Raw genomic sequence first — 25,611 nt, 5'->3', positions numbered from 1 at the left:
AGTAAGATTTAATTCCTAAGTGGTGATATCATAGAAAGATAGTACTAAGAAAAGGAGGCAGTCCTGTCAGCTCATCTGACAGATGAGGAAAAGGCCAAGTGAAGGGGGGGGTTGGAATTTCCAGTGTCACCAAGCAGGGGACACCCTCTGAGTGTCAAGGGCTGTATTCGTTGGGAAAGTAGAGAACCCACTTAGTTTTCTGGTGTTTGTTTCTTTTGTAAACTCATTGCTATTTGGATAGAACTGGTCTTAAGCTTAATCTTGCAAATGTTTTTTCTTTTTTGTTTTTGAGACAATCTCAAGTATCCTAAGCTGGCCTAGAATTCTCTGTTTAGCTGAGAGTGTCCTTGAATGTCCTTATCTTTCAAAGTCTTAAGTATTTGCATCCATTTCTTTAGCCAGCTTTGTATCCATTACAAAGCTTTTTACAAAAATGAGCTTAATCTAGTTTGTGGAACTTGTAAGAAGAAAGTTTAAAAACATTCAACTAAAATCCTCAAGTTATAACTTGATGCCCTGGTCAGTTGTTAAAGTAGTTTGTCTCCTGTAGTCCAGTGGGATTTATAGTGAGAATATTTGAAGGAGTGGCTGCGAGGGAAAGCTTTCCTTTATTCCATTTCTCCTCCTCCCCAAAATACTATTAATTGTTAATGCCAGATTGCTGTGGGCTCCAGGCCGTGGAGAACCAGAGCTTCTTTGAATGAAGCCTTGCTCTGTTGGGCAAGGGGAGGCAGAGGCAAGCAGATCCCTGTAAGTTTGAGGCTAGTTTAGTCTACAAAGGGAGTTCCAGGACAGCCAGGGCTTCATAGTTGACTGTGTCTTGAAGAAGAAGAAAAAAAGAAAGAACAGAAAAAGTAGCCCCTAAAGAACCATGCAAGTCAAGTGATCATGGGCAAAGATGCAGGGAAATGTTTATAAAGTCACTTTCAGGGCCTGTTTCTTGTGAAGTTTTTGTTGTTAGTTTGTTTATTGGTGGGGTGAGGTGGAAGGTGGGCATAAGCAGACTGTATACTGCCAGGTTACTCCTGATTGACAGAACTTAGCAGGTGCTGCTCTCTAAGTTTGTTTTCCCAAAGTCACAGGTTCATGTGTTGGTTTTGGTATTTTGTGATGCTAGGAATTGAACTTACTTGCTGGCACAGTAGCCAGTTCTACTATTTTTCCTTCCCCAGGTAGAAGGTTCTCCATTGAAAGTAAAGGATACCACATTTGTAAGTCCTTTGGGTGAGCAGTGAATAACTACATATTGCTTTTCTTTTTTTTTTCTTTTTTCTTTTTTTCTTAGATGTATCTATTTATTATATATAAGTATGTTGTAGCTAGCTTCAGGCACACCAAAAGAGGGCATCAGATCCCATTACAGATGGTTGTGAGTCACCATGTGGTTGCTGGGATTTGAACTCAGGACCTCTGGAAGAGCAGTCAGTGCTCTTAACCACTGAGCCATCTCTCCAGCCCATACATACTGCTTTTCGTGTGCTGCCCTTCCATCTTTTTTGCTTTGTCTTGTACCATGAACCTTTACCAGTTTGTTGACATTCATGTTATTCAGGATTTGTCTGTACCCTCCTGGATACTCTTCTCCCGTCCCCTCCTATCTCCTTCCCTCTCTCTTCTTCCTTCTTTCCTTCCTTTCTTTCCTTACTTTTTTTTTCCTATTCTCTATGACTTATTGTCCATCCAATAAGATATTACACATACACAACCTTTCTAAAACTCAGAGTTGTCTTTTTTTGTTTGTTGGCACTGGGAATAAAGTTGTTGAGATCCTCTTGCAAGACTGTAGTTAAGGCTTTGATGTCTGCCACTGACTGAATATTGGGTAGAGTGCTGAGACCTTGATCGTCCTGCTTGAAATAAGTCTGCTGATCAGGTTCCAGTTACCTTCTTTTCTTAGGTAAATCAGACTTATGTATATAGCTTCTAGAATGTTCTATGCCTTTTTAAAAAGTAGATCCAGAACGTAAGAAACTTAAAAGCAAATATCGTATTATTTGAGATTTTAAATAGTTTCCCTTATTGACATAATTTTTAAAGGTGAATTTCATTATAAAAAACAATGTTTAGAAACATTTCACTCTCACTTCATTATTTATACTATTTTTATATGTGGTTACATAAACAACCAACAGTAAGAGTAAACCCAATGGAGTCTCCCTAAATTACAACATTCCTGGTGGGAGCCGTAACTCAAGGCAACCAGAAAGCAGACTGTTACCAGGGCCTGACACTATCTGACTTTTCACTGGGGTAGAGGTTTGGTCTATTAGATCTGAAGGATGGTCTGCTTCATTTCTCTAGAAATCTATTCACTTACTGTTTTTTTTTTTTTTTTTGCTGCTTAGCTAAACCACTTAGAAAAAAAAAAATATGTGTGTGTAGTTTATTTACCTGACATGCATTCTTTTTTAAAATGTGTGGTGTATGCATATGTGCTGATTATTTTAATATTTATTAAATTAGTATACAGTTTCACTTAATACTAAATAGATTCATTTAGTGTACTATGCTCATTTATTGCTAGCATTCTAAACAGCAAAATACTTACCCTAGGCTAAGTTCTTGTAGATGACATCACTATTTACAGAAACCCCACCTATCCACCCATATTTACAAACATGACAGGTAAAAGTTGAGTTCATGACAACCAAGGTGACCTGAATCAACTGAGCAAGATTCTGAACTCAGGCATGATGGCAGCACATTTGATGTTCTTCATACAGTCTGCTCATTTTGTTTGTACTTGCCAATGCTGGACTAAAATATAAATACATATTTGCACATTACCAAGAAATACATGTCCCCTAAGAAATAAGCCAGCATACCAGCCGTTGAAGGGAAGATTGATACCCTTTCTGTCACTTCCTGAAGAGAAACTGACAGAATTGGGGGAGGAAAAATAAGCTGTTGCAGCTGAGATACCTCAGTGGGTACAAGTACTTGGTGAGACAAGACCCTGCCTCCGCTAGGAATAAGGTGAGAACAAAAAGCCTTGGAGTTGTCCTGACTTCCACATGTGCATGCCTGAACTCACATATAAACTCACACACCGTCATTTTGTTTCAAGGCAGGGTCTCTCTGTGTAGCCCTGACTGTCCTGGAATTCACTCTGTAGAGCAGGCTGGCCTCAAACTCAGAGACCCTCCTGCTTCTACCTCCCCAGCACTGAGATTAAAGGCATGCACTGCCGCCGCCACCCATAGCCATAATTTTTTTTAATTAAACAAAAAAGCTAGCAAGATGTCTCAGTATGGGTAAAGGTGTTCGCCCCAGTTCTAATGACCCAAGTTCTTTTAGACTCTGGAACTGATATGGTGGAAAGAGAACTCACTCCCAAAAGTTGCCCTCTAACTGCCATTGCAAGCCGTGGTGTACATGCTTCCCACCACACCTAATAAATAAGGGGTGCTAAACTGTATGTATGATAATAAACATCTGTGAAAGAAAAGACAATTTTGATATAGTCATTATTAGAATATTGTTGCAGGTTTACTTAAGCATAGTCATAGTAGGGGTTTACATTAACAAAAGTATAATCTGGCCATATATATTTACAGATCTGGTCACCAGTCTCAGTATGAATGATCTGACTACTACCAGTCATTAATTAGTGTAGTATGTTGAGTATAGATCAATCTAGAGACAGTGGAACCTGGGAGGTGGAGCCCATAAACGAAGCAGATTAAATTCTCTTGCAATAGCCAACTTTATTCAGAGCATCAGACATTTTTACACTGAGAGATAAGAGTCAGATGAATAAAGTATATAAACACAAGGACAAGCTACACATGACAAAACCATGTTTCTCCAGAGGCATATAAATGATAGTTTAAGCATTTAATTCGATAATATCAGTAAGCAATAATGAATAATCTGAAGTAAACGCACTCCGCTATACCTTGGATGAGCACAAAAACACATTTCAAGAACAAATCTGCATTTTGAAGAAACTGAGGATACAAGACTCTTGTCTTTTCTTGGAGTTTTCTCAAAGCACTCAGAATTCTCATAGGACTCCATTCTTGGACCATATTCTGGCAACAGGGGAGGGGGACATGTATCCTTAAATCCTAGAATATTTTCCTATTTTCTGGGTTTATGTGTGTGTGTGTTCTCTTAATTTATGAATCCTATTAGAATATTTTAGACAGTCCTATCCTCTACGGTTTATTTCTTGTTATTTTGGTGGCCCAGGAATCAAACCAAGGAGCTAGCATGTGTTAGGCAAGCAATCTATCACTGAGCTACATCATCAGCTCTGAAATCCCATTCCATGATTCTTAACCATCTTTCTGTTGTTCGTTCTATGTTTGTTTAATTTAATGTCATGTTTGTGGGCTATTTCTTTATTTCATGCTTTTTAATAATTTCAGGTCCTTGTGTCTAATCCAATATAATTTAAATTTTTTTTCAATTGTGTTTTACAAATTTTTATGGGATTAGGGAGCAAAGCTAGGCATGTGCTCTAACCACAGGGCCACACACTCAGTCTTATTTCTTTTTAAGATTTATTTTTATTTGTATTTGTGTCTTGCCCGCATTTATGAAACCAAAAGAGAACATCAGATACCATGAAACTGGAGTTATAAATAGTTGTGAGCTTATACATGAGTTCTGGGGATTAAATGGGGCCTTGACAAGAACAACAAAGGCTTCTAACCACTAAGCCATCTCTCCACCCCGTTTTCTTAAACAGAGTGTGGGGGGCGCGTGTGCAGTTCACATGTGTGTTCTACAGATGTTTATATGAATGCCCAGTTTGTTACATGGGTGCTGGGATCCAAATTCCAATCCTCATGATTGCAAAGTAAGTACTCTTAACTGCTGAGCTATCTCTTCAACCTCTTTGCATCTTACTCTTTGAACTTTGGACTTTCATACTGTAATTGATCTCTCAGTATCTTTTTTTATCCTGTTATGAATTTTTTTCCTTCTTGAGTTTGACTACTTTCTGTTAATTTTTTAAAAGGATAATGGGTATTTAAAGAACTTTTAGTCCCATGTCTCTAAGCACTCCCCAGAGATGCTTTTGTCTCCCAGCCCAGGCCAGTCAGAGCATCTAGTTGTTGCTATGTTGTTGGTCTTCCCCTTTCCCCCTTAGACCTACTTTCTGTTTAGGGTATAGCTCTTTTAGGGAATCATGATTTGGGGAATTGGAGAGTGTGACTGTGTCTGACATTTTACCTTAAGCACTCAGGAATCTTATTCCATGTTCCTTGATGTATGAATACCAAACCCTGCAGACCAGTGTTCACTTTCTGAGGCAGCTAGAGCTGACACATCGTGTTTCAGTATACTAAAGCTAACTAGTCATAATTGTCAGCACTCCAGGAGCTTCTGGGATGTTTGATGGTACATGTTCATTATTTCAGATTTCTTTTCTATGTGAGATAAAATCTTATATAGATAGGCCAGATTGGTTTTGAGCTCCTAATCCTCATCGAGATAACAAGCTGTTACCACACCCTCCCTTCTTGACTTAATGTCTTCAGTAAATCCATGCACTGTTTGATTTTTGAAACATAACTTTGTAGCCCACTGAGACCTTGAACTCCCAGTACTTCTCAGCCTTCTGAGCACTGACAGTACAGGATACCACCACACCCTGCTAACTACATGGAGGTCTGTACTGTAGACACTGTGCCAGCTTGGAGATCCCTTGACAGCAGACATACTGACTTGGGGGTGCTTAGCTCTTCATGTCTCCCTTTTCACAGCCCTGAGACCTCAGTAACAAAAGAACAACAACAAAAACATTTCTTCTAGTTGCTGGTTGGTTAATCTCCAGGGAAAGACACCTTGCAGACCACAGTAACAACACAGAAGGGAAGACAATTTGGTGCCTACATAAGCTATAGGCTATGCTGGCAGCTTGGAAATACCTTTATGTCTTTTAAGCAGTGCACATTCTTTGCCTTCAGAGATTTATGTCATGAGGAGCTGTGGTGCTCCTGTCAGCTGTATTGCTGGTTCCTAGGCTTCTGAATTCTGACACCTCAACTTGCAGGTAGTTTCCTGTTCAACTGCCCTATTCCCATTCTTTTCATCACATTCCTCTTTCTCCCTTGTCCTTTAATCTGAAATCCATTTAAGGGCAGCTCTTCCCAGTCCCTCAAGCTCAGAGCCCACTTTGCTACTACCGTCTAAGTACATATCAAGTCTGATTACTTATTTTGTTTACTTTTACAAATGCTTGTAAGCCTTAGACTGAAGACTACAGAAGCCTCTTCCACCCTTCCACATAACCATTGTCCCACAAAAACTGCACCTGGAAAGGCACATATTATCCAGACCTGGTGGCTCATACCTGTAATCCAAACACTAGAGAGAGAAGCTGAGACAAAACTGTTACTGTACAGTGAAACTTTGTCAGAAGTGAGGAATGGGGGCTGGGGGCTTCTGCTGTTGGTTACTAGCCTTTAGTAACACATCTCATGGTCATATCCTGTGCTAATGCATCTCACTGACCTGTCTGCCCTGTATAGGTCAGAAGTGTGCTCATGTCACCTCAGGAGAGGTTCAAAGTGATGTATGTGTACATACAAATTCTTCAAATAGTTGTCAATAAACACAGCAGAGCAGAACTACCATTTCAAAGGAAGAAGAATCCTGAGGGCAGAGGTTCTGCTCTTGTCCAGTTCAGTATGGAAGAGGGAGGAGCTCACTGCAGTCTGGCCTGTACAGATAGGACTCTGAATAATACTGTATAGAGGGCGTCACAAGTTTTGGAGTTTGTTGTATTGGATATTGAGGAATGGGGTAAGGATTTGTAGTAGAGGTGGGGAGGAAGAGATCCCCCTAGAGAGTGCGAATGTGCTCTATCCGGGCATGCTCTACGGGATGGCAAAATGGTTTTCCCGGCTGTCTGCTGTCTGAGGTCCTCAGAGCTTTCTTTTTAAATTTTGGTGACAGTTTCTGGTTCCCTCTGGGGCCTGCCTGTTTTCCGTAGGTAATTAACTTCCCAACTCCTCGCCCCCTCCCCTGTCAGGCCACAGAACTCTTGAAGAGTTGGTCCGCTCCCGGGCGCTGTAGGGACCCCGCAGCGGGCGGGGCGGGCGGCCGGTCTGACGTGTCTCGGCGGGATTGGAGCCTCCGCCCTATATAGCAGCGGCGGCCCGGGCGCCGCGCCTCGGAGCGTCCCGGCTTCTCCCGCGCAGCGGCAGCGACAGACGGACAGACTCTCGGGTGGTCACACTCACGAGTGAGGATCGGGCGAGCTAGTGGGCGGGGGTGCCAGGGGCGGGGCGGCGGGGGGTCGCTGCTGAGCACGGCCAGGGTCGGTTTCACAGTTCCCCGGCCGCACAGGCGCCTAGTCTCCAGCTACCGCGACGGGCGGGGGCCGCTACGTGTCACTCTGCGCATGGCCGCGCTGGAGCGCAGAAACTTTCCCAAGTCTGCCACGCGCCGCGGGTTTGCTTGCGGGCCCGGACCGCCAGGACTACTGGCTCACCGGGCGGGCCGCCGCGATGGGGGAGGGGAGCGACCTGGCCAGGTTGGTGACGTGGGCTACCGAGCCAGCCCCTCCCCCGCACCCCTTCCCCCCAGCTCGGCCGCACGGGCCGTACGGGCTGTAGACCGGACCTAGCTAGGTCAGTGGCGCCCTAGTTCGCGTCAAGCTGGGATCTTCACCCGGGGCCCCTATGTCCCGCGCGGTGCCTCGCTGCACCTTCACCTGCGGCGTCTTGCTACGTGGTCACTGGAGGACTTCCGCCCCAAGTACTACTTGGATGCGCCCCAGGGTCCATGGGTGAAAAATACATTACGGAAAAATACCGAATTTGGATGAAAGGCAGGGAGGCCAAGCAGGATACTGTCCCTTTAAGCCTGTCCCCGCCCGCGGGCGCTCTTGGCCGGTGGGAGGGCCATGCTGAGGTGGCATCTGCGAAAGTTCCTCCCAGGCTGGGTCTCTGACTTCCAGAGCTGGGTAAAGCACTAGGCCGGCCTTGGTGGTCAAAGACATAGTTTGTGATCTCAGCATAGCTGGGTTTTGTTTTTAATTTTTGAGTGTGTTCTCAAGTATTTGGTAGGGAGGGTACCTTCGAAAGACTTCTGAGGACATGAAAGTTAACAGTTTCAAATTTGGAAGAGAAACCTGCATCTCAACTGAAAGTTTTCAAGCTGGAGGTTTTCAGCGCCCTCCATGCAGACTGGCCTGTTGTATAAGTAAAGAACTTGAGTCCCTCAAGTTGAGGTTGATAGGAAATTCTTTCTGAAGCATAACTGAATTCTCCTTGCATACTGTTGCCCCTTACATAAGTAGTTGGCACAACTTAGCACAGGGGAATCGATTTAAATACTTCCTTGTTTAGAAGCAAGAATTCTTCACATATAGCTTTTTCTGTTTTGTGGATTAACAACAGGTTTCAGGCTGCCACAGCTTCACCTCCCTTTTGCAGGAGTCCCTGTTGCTCCCCGATTCTGAGCTTCTACCTCTTTTAGTTCTAGTTCTCTGTGCTGAAAACTAATCTTATCCTGCCATGTTCATTTATGCTTTAAGATGCAAATTGTGATATCCAAGTTCGGGTGCAGACTGACCCCAGCTTCCTGTGGGGTGGTGGTGGAGGTAGGCAGCCTCAGTCTTCAGGGACTGGAGGAGCTGTACCCACTTAAGACTTGGAACATGTTGAGGCCAGAAGAGGAAAGAATATAGATGCCATTGTTGCTTGACCAAACCTTTACAGGGAGGCAGAAGAACTGGGCTTCCATGAATCTCGTGTACTCTGTTCTCTGATGGTATTTGAAAATCAGATTAGAGTAACATTCAGTCTTTCAGTCCTGGTTTATATGATTCAATCCAGCAAAAGGCTGAGATATATCTTGGGCTCCTATCCTATTCTCCTGAGTTTAGCCAGTGGAGATGCAGGATGAAGGGCATGTGGTCAGCTGTGCAGGGCCGTGGTGCAAAGTGAGCGTCCAGGTGCAGCTGGTTAGGCCTCTGAGTATTTGTCAGTAGAGGTAAAGTAAGCAGTGGGTGAAGGTGGTGTAAAGGTGGAGGGAACATTGATAGGTTCTGCCGTGTTAGACCGGTACAGATAGACACTTCAGATGGGCATTACGGAGAACATTGAAAGCCTTTGATAAAATTGCTTGCAGCAGAGTCTCCAGTAGAGGTGAGGTCTGTAGCTACATATGGGTGGGTATCAGGTGTGTTAAGTTGAGTCCTTACCAGGGTTTTGAGTCATTAATTTATAGTTTTTTTAAAAAGCCTTACTGGATGATACCTGAACTCTCTGTTCTGTGTGTCCCTAATTGTGATCTGTTTGCCTCAAGCTGTAACAAAAGCTAGGCCCCAGTGAGTCTTGTCAAACCTGTCTGGAGTTTTCTAGAGGTCCACTTTGCTAGGCCTGGCTGCCAGAGGGGGTTTGTATGTGTCAGGAGTCCTGGAAGCTGCATTCTGGTTTCCTTTTGGCAATGACAGTAGGCTTTAGACTTGGAAGGGCTTTCAGTAACCACTTGATTCACTGTAAATACTCCTGGTCAGGGATCCCTAAGTGTGGGAGCATACTTGGAGATAATCCTGTGTAGAGCCCTGGATTGCATCTGTACAAAGCAATATATTGTGTAGGCTTTGGTATACTCGAGACTTTGGTGTCCTGGAAAAAGCAGAAACACTGGTCAGTGGCAGTAAAGAGACAAAGACATAATAGTTGAGGTCAGATGGATGTAACTGGCTTGGTGAAATAGGGTGGGCTTCTGAATTTATGAAGTGAGAGCAGAACCTGGTGTGTTGGCATACACCTTTAGTCCCAGAACTCAGGAGGTAGAGGCAGGTAGATCTCAGAGTTCAAGGCCACCATGGTCTACATAGAGAGACTGTATCTTTAAAAAAAAAAAAAAAAAAAAGTATTTATAGAGTAAATTTTGGCCTTCTTGGTGGCCTTTGAGTCTTGCAATTTTGTGGCCTGATTTTTAAATCTCTGTGGATTAGAAGGGACTGAAGGACTTTTACATGACAACAGCAAGAACAGAGGAACTGCAAAGTTACCAAGGATTCTTTAGTTTTACTGTTTTTGAGACAGGTCTCATTTTGAAAGTCTGGCTGGCTTGGAACTCACAGAGATCCACCTGTCTCTGCCTCCCAAGTGCTGGGATCAAAGATGTGTGCCACCAGAGATCCTGACTCCAAGGATTCTTTAAAAAGTCAAGGAACCCTTGGTCTTTCTGAAAGCTTGAGCGTGAGATCTTTATTCTGTTCCTAGCAGTCAGCTTAGCAGAAGTCACAAGGATCCAGTACAGATCACTTCTAAGATCCCTTGAAGACTTGCCCTCCGAGAGTTTGAGATGATTCAAGTTTTACTATAATATCTCTTGTTCAAAGTTAACATCTAAGATCAGAGAGCTTTTGTGGGTTTTTTAATTTTCCAAGAAATTTGCCTAACTTGGTAAACTAGAAGTCAAATGTAAAGAATATTTAGCCCTTTTTTGAGAGATGAAAAAATCTAAGTTATAAAGCATGGATAAGTAACCTTTATGGTTTTTGTTTTGCTTTCTTTCCTTGCCCATCCTACCATATAGCAGTAAAAGCTGGCAGGCTGACAGAGGCAACCTCAGGACGGACTTTCTGGCTACTGACCATTTTGCTGGTAAGTTTGAGCACCCTTTCTGAAGACTCCTGTGCCTGGACACAAAGATGTGTAAATTAGTTCTCGTCTGTATCTCCTTGCCTTAGGTTCTGTCTTCTGTGCCATGGGAAGAATCTCCCTGGTGTTACCTGCCCTTCAGCTGTGTCCTCTGCTTTACATCTGTGTTTAATCCTTTTCTTTTGTGTGAATTATGCTTTTTCAGGATTTAAGTCTTAATGTTCTTTGAAAATACTGAGCTTAATTTTTTTTAATTGGGACGAGGTCATAGTTTATTGTAATGAATTAAGATCTTGTTTTTTGCCTCTGTGTATGTGTGTTTTGGATACCAAGTTTCTCTGGATAGCCCTAACTGTCCTGAAACTCACTCTGCAGACCAGTCTGGCCTTGGAGATCCACCTGTGTCTGCCTCTGGAATGCTGGAATCAAAGGTTTGCACCACCACACCCAGCTGCATAATTTATTAAAGTACTCGAATTTTGCCAAGATGTGCGTGTAAGAAGACACTTGGTAGATAATGGTGTAAAGAAAATGAGTTCTTCTTCATTCTGGTCTCCTAGAACTACAAAAGGGCAGAGAAGATAATACCCATGTCTAAGAATACTGAATTCCACCATACTTTAAGGGGAGCTGAGACCTTCAGAACCAATGTCCATGGCTGTCCTAGAGTAAAGAATTCTGTGCCTTAAGCCAGTTTTCTCTGTTAGTGAATCCCCTCCCATACCTAGGCAAGAGTGGCAGAAGGCCGCACATTCAGGCATTTTATCACATGGTTGGATCTCTTACACTGTCACCATGAAACATTGTGATGTCCATCCCATAACCCCCATTCCTGAGGTGTTTGATAAAAATGTTAAAAATGGTTCTTTTGGATCAAGTTGTAGTAATTGTCATTTTCATACTTTTTATAAGGGTCAGGAGGCATATCTTAAACAATTAACAAAATAAGATGGAGTTAGCTATTAAGAGAATGATTCTGGAGTTGATCTTTGCCACAGCTGGGCACAGCAAGTGGCAGGTTCCAGTAGTCCCAGAGTACTTGTGGCTATCAGCTGTTACTGAAGCCATCTCTCTGTGGCTCCTACAGTAGATATGTGGTGCACACTTAGCACTAGGCCTCTCAGCCAAGTCTTGTCTACTGTGTGACTTGCAGTTATGAGCAAACAGGTAAGCAAGTGGGCTGGGACCCTGCTTTACTTGTAGTTACCATGTTTACCCTTCAGTTGAAAGCTTGAACAATTTACATTGACCTTGTGAGGGAATAAATAACTATAGCTTACACTAAGAAGATTGAAAACATCGACTAAAGCCTTTAAAATAACAGTCCCATAGATCATTATGGTTAGTTGTACTTGGACTTTCTTCTTCCTGATTACCCTTCTCTTGATACAGTGTCTTACTAGGATTGTGTGTGGACGTGAGATCAACCATGAGCTCCGTTGCAGTTTTGACCCAAGAGAGTTTTGCTGAACATCGAAGTGGACTGGTTCCACAACAAATCAAAGGTGACAGGCCCCTTCACAAGTCCTTGTTAACTTCTTAGACTGGGCTTTTGTGCTTATTTGTGCTACTTGATTGTGAGTGAGATTGGACAGGTTTGAGGAATGCAGAAACAGTGGGCTGCAAATGTGGGCAGTTTCCTGGAAATCCAATTAACAACTGACTTTTTGTGGGATCCTTTTCACAATTGCTGTTCCAACTATGGGGTACTAAAATATTGGCGGTGAAGCATCCCAAAACATTATTGAGCATCTTTGAAAATGAAGGTGAGGTCTGACTTCTTTGATTTTAAAATATTTTCAGACAAGAGTTAGACCAGAGTGATCTCAAACTTGATCCTTCTGCCTCTGAGAGTATAGGCATATATGTGCCACTGCACATTTAATATATTTAATTCCATGTATGTAAGAAACTGTCAATGCAACACTTCAGCTGTTTTCTATTTTTCTTTAAATTTGTGTGTGTGTATGTATGTGTGTGTGTGTATATATATGGCATTTTAATTTGAAAACTAATTTTTTATAAAAAGTCTTTGATCTGGGCTGACAAAACTACTGCCAAGCCTGATGACCGGCCTAAGTTTGATCCTAGCACCTATACAGTTAAAGGAAAGCTGATTCCTGCAAATTGTCCTCTAACCTCCATGTATAATGTGACATGAATACAAAAACAAACATTAAAAAGATAGTATTTTTAATCCTTGAACTATATTTAGATTTTCTAAAATTTTCCAATGAAAGAGTAAATTGTTCTCAGTTGTTATAATATCTTTCAGTTTTCCTATAATGGAATTGAATATCAGTTCTTAAATTTAAAATGAATTAAAGTTGTAAAATTCACTTCTTAGCCACACTTAACCCACTCAGTCCCAGTGACCACTTTGTTGGTCATTCCAAGACATTGCTGGTGGTGTGGTTTTCAGTATCTGGGGCTTGAGTGTCTCCTTCCTTAAGAGGGCAAATGGCAGTTTAAGAGGTCAGCCTCTGCTCATACCAGCACCATCAGCCAGGAAGCAGTGAGCCTACCTAGTTTTAGGTCCTCCTGTCCTGTCCATTTTTGTGTGCCCCATTGTGTTTAGGACCGGCTACTGCTCATCCCTAGGGACCAAAACAGTCATACCCTTGCTTTTGTGGAGACCATGGTTCACTGGACAAAAGTGAGCCTCATGGACCATGAACATAATTATTAATTAGGGGCTGAGATTTCTCCAAGTCTTGCTATTTCACCATTATACATTACAAAGGGAAATGTGGAACCTACCTCAAAAGCAATGCTTAAACTTCTACTTTATGCCAAGCATTTATAGTTATGATTTGGCTTTTGTAGAAGATGTAGCCATCCTAAAAGCTTGTCTCCTCTGTGTTGGATATGTTCTACTAGCTGGGCTGCCTTGTCTGGCCTCTAAGAGACTTTAAGTACCAGGGTGGAGGGGATACCCAGGGGTGCCCAGAAGAGAAGAGGACAGGGGAAAGATTGGGGGGGTGACTGGGAGGAGGGCATTGAGCGGAATATAAGTGAATAAGTAAAAGAATAAAATTTATTTTAAAAAGATAGAAAATGTGAGGACTGGAGCTGGAGAGATGGCTCAGTGGTTAAAGCACTGGCTGCTCTTCCAGAGATTCTGAGTCCAAATCCCAGCAACCCATATGGTGGCTCACAGCCATCTGTAATGGGATCTGATGCCCTCTTTTGGTGTGTCTGAAGACAAACAGTGTACTCACATAAAATAAATAAATTTTTAAAAAAGAAAAGAAAATATGAGGGCCTAAAAATCTGTCATAAGGTTGCCTTCAAGAGTTTTGTACATCTCGATACTAAAATGTGGCTAATACTGTCTGACCTTTCACAGTGGGACCACGTAGAGGGTGAAAAGTTTCCATTTTGCAATTGGAAGTCTCCAGCCCCGTCCAGGTCACACACGTAGGGTGTTGGGCCTGGTGACTATGTGAGGTTCTTTCCTAGAGCTGTGAGCTCACTCAAACCATTGTTCCAGTGGAGGAATCCTACTAAAATCCTTTAACTGTTTTTATTCATATAATGTTGAATTGTATTTTCCTCCTAATCTGTGTGTTCTCTGAGCTAGTTGCCGCATTAAATTCAGAAGAGGAAAGTGACCCTCCAACTTACAAGGATGCCTTTCCTCCACTTCCTGAGAAAGCAGCTTGCTTGGAAAGTGCTCAAGAACCTGCTGGAGCCTGGAGTAACAAGATCCGGCCCATCAAGGCCTCTGTCATCACTCAGGTAAGAGCACCATTTTGCATTAACTGTTCCTTGTAGGAAGTAGTTAGATCTGATAGGTTTTGAATATGCAATGTTGATGAGCACTTCGGGTTTGGGGGGCCAGGTGTCTTCAGTAGAGCACACCCCTTTGCCATAATCATTCCATCCTAGCACTCTGGGCGAGCACACAGTTTGAGATGGGCCATATTTGTCAGATTCATGGGGCCATGTGCTTTTCTATTCAGTGTAGTCCCTAGTTGCCAGACTTGGCTGGGTTTGGTGACACTCAGCTTTCATTTCGGCACCCAGAGGCAGAGGCAGACTGAACTCTGTGAGTCAGAAGCCAGCCAGAGCTATGTAGTAAAACCCTGTTTTAAAAATTTTGCAAAAGCTAGTCTATCTATGAGCAGCTAACAAATGTCCTGGTTCTCTTTACTTCACTGATTCATCTCTGCTAGCTACAGTTGAGATGCTAATAATGAGTATTAGATGCCTGGTTATGGTCAAAAATTATCACCCATGTAACCAGAACTCTGTTTTTGTGTGCATAAGCAACAGCATATTAATCTTCTTTATGGCCTTGTTGCCATCTTAGGTCTTGTTAAATGGTTCAAACCTCTGTCTGGTAATTGATACCTCTTCCACCCCTGCTCTTCCTCAGCTCTCCATAAGGTTCCTGACTCTAAGCAAAAAACTTCTTATGCTTAAAACTTAATACTGCCTATCTGGCCCCTGCCTCCTGGTCTGCTCTCTCCTGCCTGCTGTTTCCTATGATGGGTGCTACTTTGTCTCTTCAAAAAGGTCTCTCCATTGTGCCCTTAGTGTTTTTCACCCAGTCACTCACTCCCTTTTAAATCCTTCACAGGCATGCTGTTTCTGATGCCATTCATTTATGTAGTGGGCATAGTTCTGTGGACCACAGTGCTGGCCTCTTCTTGCCTTGGGTGATTTCTCCTATTGATCTAACTAACTGCCTTGTCCTAGGTCACTGAATGAATGATTAGTAGATACATATTGTATATAGTCATTCTTCTCTTTTTTGATAGTTTAACTTTGTCTTTGGGGGTCTTTTTTGAACAGGTGTTTCATGTACCCCTGGAGGAGAGAAAATATAAAGACATGAACCAGTTTGGAGAAGGTGAACAAGCAAAAATCTGCCTTGAGATCATGCAGAGGACTGGTGCTCACCTGGAGCTCTCTCTGGCTAAAGACCAAGGTCTCTCCATCATGGTCTCAGGGAAGTTGGATGCAGTCATGAAAGCCCGGAAAGACATTGTTGCTAGACTACAGACACAGGTGGGTATCCCTAGGCCTGGCATCCCTGTTATTTAGCTCATTCTGGTGCAAGCCATAGCTTTTCTGCATTCTTTCTAGCTTAATAGTTTGGAGTTAGAACAGCAACATTTAGAACTTTTGTGACTTTAGTGAAAAACCACTAAATTAATGATAGAACTGGGGAACTTACCTGTCAGATGAGGTAAATGTATTTGAAAATTAAGGTTTTTTTCCCAGAGTTTGAGAGACTTAAAAGCCAATGAGCTTGCTAGATAGAATATCATCAGTTTATAGGCCACAAACTTGGGAAATAAAAGATCAGATATTTTTCTCTCTTCCTAGCCACAAACCTGTAATGCATTTGCCCTGAAGGTGAAGAAAAGGGCAGAGACTCTTACCAAAGTATCATGTGACAGCTACCATTATGCATGGGTTTGTTTAGAGATGGGGGTTACTCCCACTTGCTGTTGAACCTTTAGACAAGGGGAGGGGGAGGCAAGTACCTGATCTTACTCTGCCCCTGACAACCACACAAGTCTTTAAGATGTTTCTGAGCCCCAGACAGCTTCATGGAATTACACAATTAAATGTCACAAAGATTAATTGTAATTGTGACTGGTATTATACTAGGCTCTAAAATATCTCTTTACCAGTTGCTATTTGTTATGTGATTGAGAAGTTTTAAACTCAAATTCCAAAAAATAACATTACACTTGTAAATAGTGTACTATCTAATTATTATATCATCATCTTACTTTATAAAAGAGATGCTAAGGTATTCATATTTGGCCCTTTCTTTGCCTAGTCTCTGTCTCGGATGTCTTTCGAGTTCATTTGATCGATGAGACATGTGGCATCACATGTCTCCTTAACAATCACTCACAAACACACACAGACTCACACACACACTTGGTTTGTAAAAGGGGAGTTAGTATTTGATTGTTCTGCTTTCCTTCATCATTTCTTATGGATTGGTATTGAATGCTAAGAGCTTGGTTACTTTATTTCTTGTTTTGGGAAGTTGTTTTGTTTTGTTTGAGACAAAGTCTCACAATGTAAACCTAGCTAGTACTGGGTTTCAATCTGTAGACCAGCTAGTCTCAAAGAGTCCTCCTGCTTCTGACACTCAAGTGCTGGGGTTAAAGGTGAATGCCACCATGCCTAGCCTTGATCTTGAGTACTTTCATGTTCAGCTTGTTTGGTAAAGATATGTGTCATCACTGATTTTTTTTTTTTTTTTTTTTTTTAATGAACCAATTGTGAGATTGGTTAATAGACTGGGGTATATTCTGCTTTATTTATCCTTTGCTCATGGTTCACTGGTGAGCTAGCAAAATCATTAAAAGTTGAAAATGGTGGTTTTCTGCATCTGTTTTTGACTGACACTCTTAGGAAGGAAGAGCTTTCCTGCCTTTATCAGTAGTTAATTTCAAAATGTATGACGGTGCTAGCAAGATGCTTTCCTGGGGAAAGGTGCCTATTGGTACTTGAATTTAGTCACATGGTAGGAGGATAGAACCAGGTCCACTGAGGTGTACTCTGTACACACACACACTCATAAAATAAGTTATTCTGGGGATGCTGTAAGTGGTGGTAGGTAAAGTATTTGTTTTGTTGTTTTAGATTTTTGCTGTGTTGTTGTTTCTTTTGCTTTTTGGTGACAAGACTGTTTATTTTATGTATATGAGTACACTGTTGCTGTTGTCAGACACACCAGAAGAGGGCATCAGATCCCATTACAGATGGTTGTGAGCCACCATGTGGTTGCTGGAATTTGAACTCAAGACCTCTGGAAGAGCAGTCATTGCTCTTAACCACTGAGCCATCTCTCCAGCCCTCCTAAATTTCTTAATTTCTATTGCAAAAATGTATCTCAGGATGATCTTATCTATGTGCTTCCAAAGATCTCTGGAATGTTTTCTCTGGGTCTTTGGGCATGGGGAATGCAGTGAAGAAGTACCAGGCCCATTGCAGTTGCTGGATAGAGTGTCCAGATTTCTAGGTCCTTGCAGAGGGCAGAGCTGACAAAGGGAAGATTTGGAGAAGGGACTGTCATACGTTCAAACTACTTCTGTTTAGCATAAAAAAATGGTAGTGTTTTTAAAATCGAAATAATTTTTTCTGTGTTTTTCTATCATTTATTTGAGTTTGAATTTTTCAGAAACTGTTTCAACATTCACATGACTATAATGTCAAAGCTGAATAGACACCGTCCTTCCCAGCATCCCAACATATAGTCTGCACCTGTCCCATTACTTCCTTGTGTTGGGATATCTGTGTACCCGAGTGTTTTTTTTTTTTTTTTCACTGTGTCCATTGTTGACTTTTGCAGATAGAAACAATACAACTTGCCATAAACTCTGATCTCTACCTTGATGTTTTCATACTGTTTTCTATAATGTCTTGTGTGTCAGCAAATGTTGGTTTTCCTCAGGGTATAGACAGCAGTGTGTCAGACTACAAGTGTATGCTGTGTTTTAAGCTCATAGGTGACTTCTAGGATCTTGCTGTTATTATGTGACCATGTGTCTTATTCATGGGCTGTTTTTAGTTTTTGATTTTTTTTGTTGTTGTTTTTTGGTTTTTTTTTGTGTTTTGTTTTGTTTTGTTTTGTTTTTAAACTGGTCTGTATTTGGGGATAATCCTAGAAGTGAGAGTTCTGGGCCAAAAGATGATCTACTTTGACCACCACCAGCAAGAAGTATGTTTTCTCCTTATAAGTTCAGTGTCTTGATCTCCATCTACAGAGAACAAGAACCAGGCTCATCTAACATTTAGTGTTTGCTTCTTGGAGACATACATGCACAGCTGAGTAAACTTTTCCTGCTTTGTATATGGCATAAACAAGTGTGTGTGTGTGTGTGTGTGTGTGTATTTGAATGTGTGCTTGTGTATGTGGAAGCTAGAAAGGGACATCCCATTGTCTTCCTTGAGCACACTCCACCTCATTTTTTGAGAAAGGATCCCCTTGGTTAAACCTGCTCCAGTTTGGCAGGCTGGTTAGTGAGCTCCAAATATCTACTTGGTTTCTCTCTTTTTTTTTCTCCATTGTTAGAATTACATACAAATGCCACCACACCCAGATTTTTATATAGGTGCTGGAAACCGGAACTCAATTCCTTTAATTTATGGTGCAGGTAGTTTACCAAGCAAGCTATTACCCAGCTTTTGGAATATTCTTTTAATTTCCAAGGTGTTTTTTGGGGGGGGGGGGTTGTTTTCAAGACAAGAGTTTCTTTGTGTGTATAGCTTAGCTGTCCTGGAATTTACTCTGTAGACCAGGCTGGCCTCGGTCTCAGACATCCACCTGTTTCTGCCTCTTGAGAGCTGGGATTAAATCGTGTGCCACCACCACCCAGTGTTCTGTACACTTTTTATGTCAAGACTATTCACCTTGCTCAGTTTTGGGAAATCTACACTAGAAGGGCTTCCAGTTCCTTTATTGGGCATAAAAAGTAAATGTTTTTCCAGTTTATTTTTCATTTTATAATTTCTTTATGTTTTGCTCTATCAAAGTTTGGCCTGTTTATAGTTACAGTTATTGTTTTATTATGTTGTCATTGTTAGGAAATCATTTTCTACTTCAAATCATTAAAAAGTTTATTCCTTTTTTTTTTTTTTTCTGCATGTATAAGGATGTTGTTCTTTCTCAGTTTGACTTGGGTTGTATTCCAGGATTGTGAAATGCTGGTTCAAGTTCACCTCTTCCCACATGGCTGTTTGTCATCCACACTGTTTCCAGAAATCAGTCTTCCCATGCAACCAGATTTGTTCTCTTCAAATCCTCAGTGTCTACAGTGACACTTCTGGGTTCCACGTCCTGGTCCGTCAGTCAGTCTTTCTTTGCACTAATGCTTTCTGACTTTCTAGCACCGTACTGTACTATTACTTCATTTTCTGGTTTCCCATGCAAATTTGATGGGTTGGGACGGGACAGCTATCTATTCATGTGGTGACCTCGGGTCAGCATCAGGTGTCGTGTGTTTTTCATCTCTTTTTGAAACAGAGTGTCTCACTATCCCTAAAGGTCACCAGTTGCCTCAACTGATTGGCCACAAGCTCCATGGATCCTGTCTTCACTTTCTAGTGCCAGCTCCTGGATGTTTATCATCAACTTTATGCTCAAAACTCCAGTCCTTTTTTTTTTTTTTTTTTTTTTTTTATGAGAAGGGTTGCTATATTTGTGATTTAAGGCTTCTTTAGTAGTTTGTATATGACGGTGTTAGCTTGTAGTGTGCATTTCTCTCCTTTGCTCCCACAGTGGGTTCAAGGCTAGGGTCTGTCCATGCCTGTCAAGCCCTCTACCACTGAACTATATCCTAGCATTACACCCTCTAATTCACACTTTAACAAAGTATAGGTTGTTAATTTTTAGAGTCTTTTTGTTTTCTCCTTGTTACAGATCTTGAGAATTTAATGAAATTGTAATTTCTCCATGCAGTCCATATTTTCTTTTGTCTCCCATTGTGAAGTCTAAGCAGTGGTGCAGATGCACTTGAAATGGCCCTAGTGTGGGCCAGGCAGGCTCCCTGTGACACTGCGTGATGTCTTAGCTTCTCATGGTTGTAATGGGATGGTTGGTGAGCATTCTAGTTAGAGGACATGTCAGAAGAATATGCTTTATCAGAACCATAAATAGGAGTCTTTGTTGTTGGTCTCTCCTGTCACAGGCCTCAGCAACTGTCCCCATTCCTAAAGAGCACCACCGCTTTGTTATTGGCAAAAACGGAGAGAAACTACAAGACTTAGAACTAAAAACTGCAACCAAAATCCAGATCCCACGCCCAGATGACCCCAGTAATCAGATCAAGATCACTGGCACCAAAGAAGGCATTGAGAAAGCTCGTCATGAGGTCCTTCTAATCTCTGCTGAGCAGGTGAGGCCTCTGAGTGGCCTGTGGCCCGGCCACCTGCCAGTGACTTGGGCAAGGCCTCTCTGCTGCAGGTGTTCTCATCAGTTTACTCTGTCCTTCCAGGACAAGCGTGCTGTAGAGAGGCTAGAAGTGGAGAAGGCTTTCCACCCTTTCATCGCTGGGCCATACAATAGACTTGTGGGTGAAATCATGCAGGAGACAGGGACTCGAATCAACATCCCTCCACCCAGTGTTAACCGTACAGAAATCGTCTTCACTGGAGAGAAGGAGCAGCTGGCCCAGGCTGTGGCTCGTATTAAGAAGATTTATGAGGAAAAGGTACAGTATGGAGATGGCAGAGCCCATGGACAGAACAGTTGATGGGATTTGACTGTGGGAATTTGGCTAATACCACAGTTAACCCTGCACCCTTTTGCCCTTGGGCACAAAGCTTAGTATGTGTCTACCAAGTGTCTGTGTTTAGTGGTTATTGGCCACATTTCCCTCCTGGCCTCCTGAGTACACTGTAGAGTGGTGGTGTGTGTGTGTGTGTATACATGTGCATGTTCGCTCTACACTGGTAAGTACTGTCACAGAATTGGCACATATATTTTGAAGTGGCATTTTAGCTTATTCTGAGATGTAACTGTTCCGTTATTTGGAAAGAGTGGGGTTGGAATATAGCTCTGTAGAGCACTTGTCTACCTAACAAGCACAGCCCTATGTCAGACCCCAACACGGCAAGAAGAAAGTAAGGGAACCAATGGCAAGCAGTTGATGGACTCAAAAAGTGACCAAACTCAGGGTAGACCATAGTGAGAGGTAGAATTTCCAGAAGGCTGGTCCTGGTCTTCACTTACTAAGAGCCACTTTGGTCCCCTTCAGACTAACAGACGGTCTGCCCATGCCCCAGGTCTTCCCTGCTGACTGCCTTGTACTGCTTTTACAGAAGAAGAAGACTACAACCATTGCAGTGGAGGTGAAGAAATCTCAGCACAAGTATGTTATCGGGCCAAAGGGCAATTCACTGCAAGAGATCCTGGAAAGAACTGGAGTTTCTGTTGAGATCCCGCCCTCCGACAGCATCTCTGAGACTGTGATACTTAGGGGCGAGCCTGAAAAGTTGGGACAGGCTTTGACTGAAGTCTATGCCAAGGTAGCTTCCTCTAAGATTAAAGTGTGCTCTGATAATTCCTGGAGGCCCATTGTGGATTAGCTCTTTGTTGTGGAACATCCTAGAGACCCAAGCCCAGGGAAATGTGCCCAGTTGTATGTGTTTATGTGAGAGTGTGCATGTATGTTGGTATACATAAAGGCCAGAAGACAGTCTCTTGACATAGAGCCTCCCAGTCGGCTGGGCTGGGCTGGGCTAGAAGCCCCAGGGTATTCTACCTCTCTGGTAATGAGATTATGAATATACATCACCATGTCCAGCTGTAGCATCAAAATCAGGTCCCAGAGCTCACAAAAGTGCTTTACTGAGCTGCATCCCAGTCCCACCTCAATACTATTAGATGAACAATTTGGGTTTGCTTTCATTTTTTTGTGTGTTTGTGTTTTAGTAAGATTGACTATGTTAGACCAGGCTTTCCTCAAACCTAGCGATCTACCTGCCTCAGTGTCCTCAGTACTAGGATTAAAGCGTTGCACCATCATACCTGCTTTGACCTTTGTTTTATCATAAACATGAACTCTACAAACCTACAAGTCTGTTTTCCTGGTTTTTGTTTGTTGCCTAGGCCAACAGTTTTACAGTCTCCTCAGTCTCTGCCCCTTCCTGGCTTCATCGTTTCATCATTGGTAAGAAAGGGCAGAACCTGGCCAAAATCACTCAGCAAATGCCAAAGGTAGGGAAATGTTTTTAATCTGGTATCTTGAGATTGATTGCCTGACGTGGTTTTGTTTTCCTATTTGTCCTGTGGATGCTTTGAAGACTGGAGCAGTGTCAAGCTTGTGTTACCCTGTTGATATTGTCACCTTCCACTAATAACTGTGGAAGGGCATAATAAGTGTGTTTAGGCATGTGCACTAGTTTTTGGTCTTTGTAACCAGAAAGGGTTTTCATTAATAGGTTTAATAAATGTTTTAAGTGTAAATTTAGTAACTATAGTATAATGACTTCATAGCGATTTGAAGAGCACCACTTGGAAGGGGACTGAGTTGGTTATAGTCAACTTCTCATGCTCTTGTGCTTACCAGGAGACAGCAGAGAGCCCACTGTCACTCTTGCTCCTCTTTGTTGATGTCTGGCTTCCTTGTCATTTCAGGTTTTCTAGCCTTAGAACTACTAATGATATACTTAGATACAGGCAAACTGCTCTCCTTTTCTATACCGTATCTTTGTATGTTAGAAACAGCACAAGCGATATACTGGCCTGTTCATGGGAAAAGCAGGTTTGACTCAGTGGTGGTGTTCTTAACATTTTTGTCTTTGGGCTGAGTAAATAGCTTAGCCACTAAAGCATTTGATGAGAAAGTGTGAAGACTAGAGTTTGGATCTTCAAGTGTGCATGGCAGTCTGGCTGTAATTCTAATCTCAGAAGGTAGAAACCGTCTTCTGGGTTTGACTGAGGGAACCTGCCTCTTGAATAAGGTAGAAGAATCATCAGGGATCATCCTTGACACCTACTTCAGGTTCCTACAGACAGATAGGCACATGGATTTACACATGAAAATGAGAAAGAAAAGAACTATTGTCTACCTCATCTGTCTTATTCCTTATACAATCAAAATGAAGTCTGCCTAAACCATTCTGAATACATGAACAGTGTTGATGTCTATACAGAGTTTCCCAGATCCCATTCTCAGCAAAAGGAAGGTATATCAGACCTCAGACAGTAATACTTAGTGCCATCCTTTAACCCTTCCCTTGAGTTGTTTGTGTGGGTAAGACTCTAACTACCTGTATACCTGTATACTGCATAGTAGCTGTGTTATTTGGCCTCAGCTATTTCTTTTCTCATTTTGGTCTGGTAGGTTCACATTGAGTTCACAGAAGGTGAGGACAAGATCACCCTGGAGGGCCCCACAGAGGATGTGAATGTAGCCCAAGAACAGATTGAAGGAATGGTCAAAGACCTGGTAAGTGCTCTCTAAGCAGGATATTTGCCAGCTACAAGGGAGCAGAGCTCTGGTAGGGTGGGACAGGTAGAAATCTTGTCATTCGGGTCTTCCATGTATGGTCATGGAAACAGAAGAGAAGCCTTGTTGAGTGTAATGGATTCTGAAACAGAAGATGCCTGGGACTCTAGAGCTCTGGGTAAAGAAAATTATTTTGAGATTGGAACCTTTGAAGGTGACCGGGGGAGGAGGGGAGACAATTTTACATTAATTTTAGGTTGTTGAAATAGAAAGGTTAGGAGGGGTGATGGGATAGGAGATACGGAGGGTTATCAGGAAAGGGGATAACATTTGAACTGTAAATAAAATATATCCAATAAAATCAGTAAAAAAAAAAAAAAGAAAGAAGAATAGAAAGGTTAAGTTCTGCCAGGTGGTGGTGGCTACACCTTTAATCCCAGCATTTAGGAGGCAGGAGTAAGTGGATCTCTTGAGTTTGAGGACAACCTGGTCCATAGAACGAGTTTCAGAACAGCTAGGGCTACACAGAGAAACCCCATCTCAGAAAAGAAAGGGCAAGTCCTGGTGTCTTCTGCATCTCTAAATGGCCAGGCATATCTTGGAACTAGAAGCATTCATCTGTTGATTGTTCTTCCCTTGTAGATTAATCGGATGGACTATGTAGAGATCAACATTGACCATAAATTTCACAGACACCTCATTGGAAAGAGTGGAGCCAACAGTGAGTAAGGCTGACAGGGTGGCAGGCCAACACCCTACAGCTCTGGGGAAGGCCTCCATGACTTTCTCACTTCAGCCTTCTAAGTGCTGAGTAGATGGTATTACTGTCATAGAAATTGATGCAGCTTCTTCCACCTTCCTAAAGAGACCACTTTCCTTTTCCCTTTTGGCTAAGGTAAATCGTCACTTTCAGACATTAGCCCTGCCTAGCTAAAAATCTTTACATTTCATCCCTCCTGCTACACTTAGCCCACCAGTGTTTGTAGGGCTCTTGCAGCTTACCTTCCAGACTTGTGGCCATGTCCGTGAACTCAGAACAGAATGCTGTTAAGTGAATAGTCATATACTATCTCAACATAGGGCTTTGATTTGTTAGTTCAGATTGCAGGAACAGCAAACGAATGCACTGACTTCGGTAATATGTTCAAGTGAGCACCCCACCCCAGGTTGAATGCTGGAAATTGAATCCAAGCCCTTGAAAGTGCTAGGCCAAGGGAGTCCTTCACCCGCAGGCTAGGGCATTTGCCTAGATAGGGTATTATATAGCCTAAGTGAACTGGTGATCTTACAGCCTTGGGTTCCTGAGAGCTGGGATTGTAGTGTATATTGCCACTCAGGTCTCTTTCCTATATGGCTATACTTCTGTAAGACATGCTTGCATGTTCTTGAAACAACTCTGTGCTATAGTTTCAGCAGATCCTTTCATAGTTTCTAATGATTTACACCTACATATTACGTTTTTGTTGCTTGCAAATATGAGCCTGTTTGCTCCACGGTCATTTGTTACAGATGCATCCCTCTGTGGTGGTAGTCTTATATCTGCCATTTTCATGACAGGTGATTGATTGCCTAGCAAAGTGACCTCAGTTGGCACTTATTTCACAGGCAGCTTGACTCTTTATATATACACCACCAACTTGCTTTTATGATTTTGATTCTTGTTTTAGTTAACTGTAGAGTTTACTTAATAGATACAAAGAAGTATTGTACAATTATGAAATTAATTTCTGCTCACTGGGAATTCAGAACTGTAGCATGGTCAAAGTACTGTGTTCTACTAGTTACAAACCCTCATTTTCTTCCATAATCTGAAATCTGCTGCTTATTCCCCAACCCACCTGCCTCTTACTCTGGATCAGCTGGTCACATTGATCCTACCAGATTACTTCCTTGGATCAGCTACTGGTTTTGGAGCCATCTTGGCCTTCACTTCTCACTGTACAATGGACAGGTCACTACGTTCTGTTCAGAGAAAGTGATGGGAGGAGATTTTGCAACTCCCATGTTACAGAAGGCATTGAGGCATCCAGTTATGGTCAACACTTACTCTGGAGTCACTGAATAGCAGCATAGTCTCCTCGTATACTACTCTCCAAAGCCAT

The 25,611-nt window shown here is 42.3% G+C and overlaps 1 protein-coding gene across 5 annotated transcripts in view; it reads left to right on the top strand.

The window, feature by feature from the left end:
• Positions 1 to 25,611, top strand: part of HDLBP (high density lipoprotein binding protein) — a 64,452-nt gene that overhangs the window by 20,074 nt on the left and 18,767 nt on the right. For 2 of the 5 annotated variants that reach the window (XM_080933080.1, XM_080933082.1), the window contains exons 2-11: positions 10,516 to 10,583; positions 11,973 to 12,085; positions 14,164 to 14,321; positions 15,381 to 15,596; positions 20,246 to 20,452; positions 20,552 to 20,767; positions 21,378 to 21,584; positions 22,168 to 22,275; positions 23,405 to 23,509; positions 24,152 to 24,230. In XM_080933080.1, coding sequence (XP_080789206.1) covers positions 12,010 to 12,085; positions 14,164 to 14,321; positions 15,381 to 15,596; positions 20,246 to 20,452; positions 20,552 to 20,767; positions 21,378 to 21,584; positions 22,168 to 22,275; positions 23,405 to 23,509; positions 24,152 to 24,230 — 1,372 coding nt within the window. In that variant the 5' untranslated portion in view covers positions 10,516 to 10,583; positions 11,973 to 12,009. Of the gene's footprint in view, positions 1 to 7,114; positions 7,202 to 10,515; positions 10,584 to 11,972; positions 12,086 to 14,163; positions 14,322 to 15,380; positions 15,597 to 20,245; positions 20,453 to 20,551; positions 20,768 to 21,377; positions 21,585 to 22,167; positions 22,276 to 23,404; positions 23,510 to 24,151; positions 24,231 to 25,611 lie in introns of those variants that run through there. The other 3 variants (XM_080933079.1, XM_080933081.1, XM_080933083.1) reach the window with 3 other exon arrangements.

The sequence above is a fragment of the Micromys minutus genome (assembly GCF_963924665.1).
Source record: "Micromys minutus genome assembly, chromosome: 19".
NCBI lineage: Eukaryota > Metazoa > Chordata > Mammalia > Rodentia > Muridae > Micromys > Micromys minutus.
The sequence above is the reverse complement of the archived record's forward strand: the minus strand, read 5'-3'. Positions and strand labels throughout refer to the sequence as shown.